Raw genomic sequence first — 8,928 nt, 5'->3', positions numbered from 1 at the left:
ATATATACAAAATATTCAATATTGTTTATCCACGTCCTACATTGTTAACTTAAGTCTAATTACAGCTACGACTTCTGTTTAATATATCGTTAAAAGCTTCTAGCACACCAAGTGTTTCATCAATAGAGCTAACATTAACTCTATTAGTGTCGTTTATGGGGCTATGTAGAACTACTTGGGGATAAACTTTCACTCGTCTTTTAGTAGGGGTAAGGATTACTTCTTGTTGAGTTGGTAAACGACCACGTGATCTAAGGTAATAATCATGGGTAACAGTATCATCTTACGTCGTCATAGATGTTCTTGATACACAGACTCTGTTACTTGTCCTCGATACTAATGTGGTATTAGCGTCTTCTAACTCTTAATTTTCTATCTAGGCTTTACTTATCTCTTCATTGTTATAAGATAAATCTAATTTATTCGAATAATAAGATTGGATTTTAATATTTTCTTTTTTGTCAGTTGCCTGGTTTTCATCAATCATATATTCTTAAAGATAGGGATTACTTTCTTCAGTTTCTTTAATCTATTAACATGTAACAACTGTTTTCTTTTTTTTACATTTTTGTATTCTCAAAATAGATTGAACTTGTTTGTTTAAGTGCTCTGAAAGTGTCTTTCCACAGTTCTACTTATTTCTTGGTGTTTCCTCTCTTAACGATAAGGGTATATAACAATAATTTATATATTAATTTTATTTCATTAGTTTCGCCTTTTTATTTGTTTTTTCTCTGTATCTTGAGCATGTTGTATTAAATTTTTTTAATTATCTCAAAGGCTAACTGCAGTCTCTGTAAAAGCTCAGTCTTGTAATCATAACCTTCTGCGTGATAAAATATTTTTATGGTCATTATCTATTGCTTTGTCAGCAGTACATCTCTACCATGTAATAGAAAAAACGGACTTTCCAGAGTAGACTCATTTTCAGCACTTTTGTAATAAATGAACCAGCTCTTCCCAAGTTTTATTATCTTTCTCACAGTATTGAGAGATTATATCTAGGAAAGTTCTGTTGAATATTTCTAGTAATACCGTAGAAGCTGGATGGAAAGCAGTTGTTTCAGTTTTCTGGACACTTAACAATTGATCAATGTTATTTTCTAACGTAGAAACGAAGTTACCATCTCCATCCATAGAAAGAACTCGGTAACAAGGTGTCTCGCTATTATGTTATTTGCAAATGCTTCAACAATCGTTTCCGCTTTTTGATCAGGCAGCAAGTTATTTATTAACTCATTTTTATTTTGTTCACTAATCTCCTAATCTAAATCACAAATTACTGGGCTACACACTCACGTTAAATCAACAGATCAATTTTAATATTTAATTGGAATTAAGCAGGATTGGTGACAGTCGAAGCTTTTTTTGATAATACAGTTATTTTATAAGATACCACGGTATCTTGCCATTATTTTTATTTTAAGAAATTAAAGAAGTGGCGGTAAGACTAATTAAATTCACTGTTGGTGCTTCACCATCATCTACAGTCAGAAATCTTTATTAGATGGGATTTTATCATAATTTTGAATCAAAATCTCATTTGTCGACAGGCACATACACAAAAAAGTTGTTTTTTTTTAAACTGTTTGAGTCACACCAGATATCACTATATTCGAATTAATATTTGATAGGTCATATTTATTTATCAAACGAAATCATGGTTTCAAAACAATTAAAAAAATAAAACTTAAGTTTATAGATTTCTCCATTTTTGTCAATTCCAGTCCCAACATACAATATTTCTATTGACATATTTTCGTCGTTTCCTTTTCAATAATGAACTGAAACAGTGTTGTAGAACAGTGTCTTTGGCTTTACTTTACGTTAACACTTCCATATTTCCTGCATGGTTACAGTTACCTGCGATAAAGGAAAACAGTGTACCATATTATTGTACAATTTAATATGATTCATCAAAACTGTTAAAGGTCAAACAGTATTTCTATATTCACTAGCTTTTGATCTAATGACACAGAAAGGATCAAAATTTAATAAGAAATATATCGATTCATTCGATATAACATAACCTATATTACAGGTATTATAATCAATAAAGATAGTGTAACTATCCTTAAAAGAAGAATAGAACATTCCATACGAAGCACGTACCAATTACTCGGAAACAAGCTGATAAAGTAAAGTAAATATTCACATCGATTTTAGATCTGTTTACAGCTTTTTATTGAAACACCAATGAAACTTATTTAATGAGAACATGAGTTGTTAATCACACATACTATACCAACTGTGAAACAATTGTTATTAAATAAGTATCTGACAATAAAAAATTAGCGTTCGGAAAGTTTATTTATATTCAGTTGTGTTTGTGTGTTTTTGTTATTGCAAAGCTACATTGGTCTCTCTGCTGATGTCTCCGTATATTCAGTTGTCTGCACTATGAAAATAGAACACTAAATCATTAAGAAATAATTATTGGACGCACCGTATAAGGTATAATTTAAGTAAAATTTAAATTTTCACCTAAATAGCCTTAAATAAACTTATTTAAAAAAGTTTCACATAACATAACGTAACTGTACCTAACCTAAACTCGTTTGGATTGTGACAAACAAATAAATAATAATAATATATAACATTAAAAGAAACAAATTAAAGTTTTTAATAATTCAGATTGAAACGAAGGGAAACAAATAACTCTGTATTTTACTTTTAGAAAAAAGTAATATAAACCCCATAAGGCTTATTCAACATGATACCATACTTTGAAATTACATCAGTGTCAGAAAGAAAACTGAAAACATTTCTATAAAGTTTGTTGCGTTGATTTGTGATTTAAATTTGTTTATCAATATATCTGGAAAAGAATCTAATTATAAAGTACGACCTTTGTATAATTTAAAATCAGTAAATAGTAATCTAAGTCATATAAGTTTCGTAACTCAGAGCTATGGCCTTCACTGTGATGTCGTCATCACGACATATTATATAAATTCGTAAATTTGAAGAACACTCTTAACATAAGGAACTTACTTGGAGCCGATATCAAGGTCTTTTTGCTTATTGCACTGGAATGAAGATGAGGCTAGTGGTAAGTGTTTTACAGCTTATTCTGTAAGTTACTTATCGGTTAAACTCTAGAACAGCTCACCGGAGACAAATAGTTGTATTTGGTGCATGGTATTATTCCAGTATAAGAAGTGGCAAAATCATATGAGATAAATAGACCAAAATTAATTTCTCTTCATAAGAGACCTGATCTCATTACATTGTTAGTGAAATATCAATTGATAACATAATTCTTAGAAAGATATTCTATTTCAGTATAACAAAATTCCCAGTAAAACAATACTGTGACAAACGCTCTCATCATATAAAACAAAACAAAGACAATTATGTTGAATTTCCCACCAAGCTCCTCGCGCGGAATTTGTCACAACACCAGTAAAATAATATTTATGTTGACTAGATTCACTAAATTAATAAGTCATTTCTATTACAGTTATTAATACAAATTAGGCTAAACGATTTGGACTAAACATGAATAATGCCATTTATTTTATACATAGTCTGTTCTATGTTTGAACATTTCACAATAAAATATTAAAACTTTATGGGGAAAAGTTACAGGATAAGCTAATTTACATCGTACTAGTTTGTGTAACTGTTTCTCTCTGTGAAATAACTATGGGTCTACAGAATTTCCTCACAGAAAAAGCAATTAGTTTGTTTTTTAATGGTCATAGTTTCACAAAAAAATTACTTATTTTTTTACAGAATTTCATTCTACTTTTGGTGATTACGGTCTACACTGTGAGAAGTTACGCTGAAAACGGAAGTGACAAAATAACCCGAAACATCCACAATGGTTATGGTTGTTACGGAGATATAGGGAGAAACAGTAGAGCTCTTGGAAGACGTGGGAATAAAAGTGGTTTTGATAAGAAAAAAGATTTCAGAATATATAATGGTAATGGAAGATACGAGAAGAATATGTTTAGAAGAGACCCAGACGTAGGCTTGGTTTTTGACAGTGACCCTAACTTAAGAGATAGGTTAAGAAGAGAAACACAAACAACAAGACAAGAAGCTTCCAAAGGAAGAAAAGTACGCCAAATGGGAAGAAGATTGGATAATGAGCAAAGAATGAATGACAGTCTACATTTGGACGCATAAAATCGTATTGGAGGAGGGAAATTGGTAACAACACACTTAATTTCTATGTTCATGTTAGTATAAATAAGTAAGAATATCAACATTTAAAAACGGAAATGTTTCAAAGTTTCACTTTTCAAATAATAAAGTTAATCAATTTATCCACTTGGCCATACCTCTTGAAGCATATATCTGAAGATTTCTTATTGAAATCTTTATCGTATTAAACATACTTGTTCTCTTAAGGGCAAAAGAGTAGTTTCAATATTCGTGACTTATTTTATGTCTTAATGTGAACATTATCTTACATGATATAAGAATGTTTAGTCTGGTCTTTTAATAACAATCACACCACATCGTCACTGCTTTGATAACTTTTGTAAGAAGCTGAATTGTTAACTTTACTGTTTTTAAAATTGTTGAATATTTAAAGAGTTTTCAATTTCTCAGTGTTAATATAAGTAATACGTTTTCTAAGTAATGTGTAATGTCTAAAAGCTTAAATTTTATACACATTAGAAAAACGTATTGGTATGAAATGAGAAATATTAGAGCACCAGTACACGTTGTTTATTTAATATAAAGCTACACAGTGGTGTATGTGAACTTTGTTTATCGCATAGAACCTACATCAGATATTAGCGATTTAAGTCACTAAAGTTATTGATAAGTCGTTGGGAGAAGAGAAAGGACTGTTATTCTTGTACATCATAAGTAATCTTCAGTTTTATTAAAGGGTAAGAATGGAACATTTTAACATGTACTTTACAATTAGCTGTAATAGGAAATAAGAGGAGATTCATAAATAGCGTCTTTGATATATTTTATGTTACACAAGATCTCACTGGTATATATATATTTATATGTTATAATAAAATAACTTACAACAACATCGACAACTTTGTCCTTTTAATTCAACTTATATTAAACTGGATATATGTTCTTTTTTTTACAGCTTCTTAGAGTCTGGATTATCGCCGATAGAAATGATGTTGTGAAATCTTTCTCTTTTTTTTTCAACAACCCGTAGGTTATAAAATGAAAGACAAATATATTGAAATTACTGTAAACTGATTTTTGATATAAATAAATTTTGCATTGAAATTTAGTTTGATTTTTTACGTAACAGAAAATGAAGAACAATATAGTAAATAAAGTGTAATTTATAGTTAAAAGAAAACTTTAGTTAATCTGTTTGTTTGTATGTTTCTTCTTTACCAGGAACACGTTTCGATACAGAATCAAATGCTTAGTTAGGCTAGATTATTATTAGTATATTTTGACAAGATTATTTGAATAACGAAATTAATCAATGGGTTTATTAAAGAAAAACCTCACGTGTAGTTTTATAATATTTAGACTCGTTTATTGATTCCACAGCATTGTTAATTTCAACTTATAAACTGAATAAAGTTTGATACATGTAAACATAATGTTAAGTTTATGATAAACAGTGTTTACCAGAAATGTAATATTTTTGACATCCTTTATGGGAACTAACAGATATGTGGGAGAAAATGATATACACTTTTAAGTTCCAGTGTGAAACTCATATTAAATATTTTTGTACCAATAAATGGCACTATCATTTTGAAATAAATGTTTTTATATTTCAGAATAACTTATTCTTAATATTTATCAAACACTTTTATAAACATTCTTCAAGAAATGTTTCATCGATATTGACTTTATAGTGACAACCAAATTTCACCTTCGTCACTACAATTAATAAATCTCAGGATGAAACATTTGACCGTGTAGCAAAAATATTCAAGTCGACTTGAAGACGAAAGGCGGAAGACTTTCGAAACGTCGTCCTCCGCACTTGTGTTTCCACAACAAGCAGTTGCCGTCCATTCTACAAAGTTCATCATATTTTATAGTTTTCTTCCCATCCATATTTGTGTTAAATCAATCTAATACAAGTTCAAACACTGGGAAATATACACGGGTGATGAGAAAATATACACAAGAATTTTTTTTGTGTGTGAATTACTAAGAAACGAAAGATCTTGTTTTTTTCAATCTTGTCATAATGTATTTCATTTAAAAATATGTGGATTAAATACTTCTTTAGAATAAACTTTCTGAAACAAAATAAATAAATTTTATAAAGACCATGTTCATAAAACAGAGGAGTTATAGAAAAATAGGGGAAACAAAACACATTTAAGTTGTGTGATAACTATTCATACAACTAAATTAGTTATAGTTTCAATTTACAGTTGAACAATAATAAGTTGGTAAACAACGATGTGTGAATATAAGGAATTTATCTATTTTGTAAACACGTATTATGTCCCATCCCGGGGAAACAAAATCACTTCATTATATGTTTTATGTTATCGTTCAAGTTCCTAAAACAAAGTTTTTCGTGATTCTTCGTATGTACGAAAAAATAAAATTAGGCGCACCTGGATCCTGAGACAAGATTATAAGAAGGTTCATGTTTCTAAGACAAGACGATTGTAATAATTTGGGTTATTCAAAAAAATCTTAACAATTAACCTTATTAACTAGGTTGTATGAAAATCATACGAAGAGCGAGCGGTTCTTCATATTTACTGACGAAAAGACACAAAAATTAAAACTTGCCATAACAGAAAAGGTGTTGCACGAAGTCGATAGTTCTCACTACACGTTGTTCCCGGCTGGTACAGCGGTACGTCTACGAACTAACCACGCTAAAATCGGGGATTCGATTCCACGCCAGAAGAGTATACTTGGGATATGTCTTCCACTGGTATCGAAACGTTCAGCATTCTGGAACATTATATAAAATATAACTGGGGATTAGTGAGTGAGATGGGTGGTTCCTCTGAGAAAAGGCCTAATATGCTATACTTTGTATGTTTTCCTTTTGATAAGAAGTCGTTTTTGTATTATCATAAGAATATATGTCACAAAAATTTCAAACTCAACTTTTACAACGAAGTGTAAGAATTCTGAATATGATTTATGTTTTGACGTCAAGTATCACAGATTTATTTATTTCGGACATTGCAGTAATTTTATTAGAATATGCAGATATTGTTAATAAACCAACAGGCAAGTCTAATAAATTGTGCCATTAATGTTTTGAAATGAACAATATGACAGTATCGTATAACATTCCGTGTTAGGCTTAACTAAGCCTGTTAAATTTGACTGAGCTTTCACATTTCACGAAAGTAAAAGTAAAGGTTTTACACATATTGTTTTGAAGGAAATCGAAACTCAAGACAAGTTGTTTAGTTAGATATCAGTTATCACACTAAGTCTTCTACTCAGCCCTTCGACCCTTAAATGCAAACGAAATGATGAAAACTTCGTGTCTAAAGTTACATCAATAAAGCATGTTTTAAATATATTTGAAATTGTTTTTCTCATGAATTCAAACAGAAATTAAATCCTATTAGCCTTGGAATGGCCTTTAGGTAATATTTCAGACTCATTTATACAAGATTCTTTTGAATATGATATGCATCTTGAAGAGATTATGTTTTGGAACGAATGAAATAGTACTTCTTTTGCAACTGGCGTTACAATTGACGTCAAAACACGAGATAAACAACATCCAATCATCTCATAGTTAAGTGGCTTTTATTAGCAAGTGTTCCGTTTTTTTTCCTGGTTTCTAACAACACTTGAACATAAATATCAATTGCATTGCTGCATAATGATATAAACAACAAAGCTTAAAATTACTTAAAATCGTTGTCTGGTAATCGAAATCGCTAAAATCACGTTTATCAAGATCGAACAAAATCCAAAAGAATTACAAGTAATTTATAATTCCATTTGAGTATTTTAATATTTTTGTTTCTGAGAAACAAACTGAATGCACTAATAAAAAAGTGAAAAACAAGTAACAAAAATATGCCATAATTTACACATTGTTTACCACAAAACCCTAATGTCTTTAGTGTTCAAATTACGTTTTAAAATGAAACATTTGTACGTACTGATTTGTGAGGAATATTTCTATGCTGGGAAAATTACATAAAGTTTTGTGAATGGACAATTTGAGAAAATTATTAAGAAGAAAGAACCGAGGGAGAAATGTAACTTATCTATAGATTTCCAATTTCTGAGACGTTGTTTCAGATAAAAAGTTGCTAACCGGTGGTTCACTGATGTTTACCGAACCTCAACATTTTTCCACATAATATAACCAAAACAATCTGAAACATGTTATTAATGTAATTATAAATTTATTAAAATGTAATTTTCCTTTGCACGAACTGACGATATAACACAATAATGATTATTTGGCTTGATGTCGGTTTTTGAAAGTACATCAGCCTCAAAAAGTAAATTAACAAATATTTTCTAAAATGTTATAGGTTTGATTTATCTTCGTTTGATAGTCCATCTGGGTAAAACCCAAATATAAGTTACGTTTTTTTGTTAATAATTTAAAGCCAATAAATATGAATTTGCGTCATAGATGTTTTGTTCATCACAGGTATGGCCTTAAATATGATTATGTCATATCACACCACTATAGAAATACGTACCTTGATATAATCAACTAACTAACAACCGATATCAACGTCTTTTACCTTATTGTTGTCTAATGAACATGAGGACAGTGGTAAGTGTTTTACAGTTTATTCTATCAGTTCATTATTGACCAAACTGCAAAATAACTCACCGAAGACAAATAGTTGTATATGTTGGATGGTATCATTTCAGTATGAGAAGTAGCAGTCCTAAATGTAGAATAATGTGAGATAATTAAATTAAAATTAATTTCCTATGATAAAAGACCTGATCTCATTATAGAATAGTGTTAGTGAAATGTAAATTGATAACGTAATTCTTAAAAGG

General features: G+C 29.8%; 1 protein-coding gene and 1 long non-coding RNA gene across 3 annotated transcripts; one reads left to right on the top strand and one right to left on the bottom strand.

The window, feature by feature from the left end:
- Nucleotides 1-2,896: 2,896 nt before the first annotated feature.
- Nucleotides 2,897-5,220, top strand: LOC143254146 (uncharacterized). Its single transcript, XM_076508940.1, has 3 exons — nucleotides 2,897-3,052; nucleotides 3,739-4,161; nucleotides 5,072-5,220. Exons 1-2 carry the CDS (start codon nucleotides 3,035-3,037, stop codon nucleotides 4,135-4,137), a joined length of 417 nt encoding a protein of 138 aa, XP_076365055.1. The 5' UTR covers nucleotides 2,897-3,034; the 3' UTR covers nucleotides 4,138-4,161; nucleotides 5,072-5,220.
- A 285-nt stretch (nucleotides 5,221-5,505) lies between these two features.
- On the bottom strand, nucleotides 5,506-7,516 carry LOC143254167 (uncharacterized). 2 transcript variants are annotated; one of them, XR_013030052.1, is made up of 3 exons: nucleotides 7,306-7,516; nucleotides 6,712-6,879; nucleotides 5,506-5,974 (listed from the first exon to the last, which is right to left on the bottom strand). It is a non-coding gene; the product is annotated as an uncharacterized LOC143254167 (long non-coding RNA). The 2 variants fall into 2 exon arrangements; XR_013030051.1 differs by having other exon boundaries at nucleotides 6,712-7,516.
- Nucleotides 7,517-8,928: the final 1,412 nt, after the last annotated feature.

Source organism: Tachypleus tridentatus, chromosome 6 (assembly GCF_004210375.1).
Source record: "Tachypleus tridentatus isolate NWPU-2018 chromosome 6, ASM421037v1, whole genome shotgun sequence".
In the NCBI taxonomy this organism is placed as follows: domain Eukaryota; kingdom Metazoa; phylum Arthropoda; class Merostomata; order Xiphosura; family Limulidae; genus Tachypleus; species Tachypleus tridentatus.
Note: the sequence above shows the minus strand (reverse complement) of the source record. Positions and strands in the feature narration are given on the sequence as shown.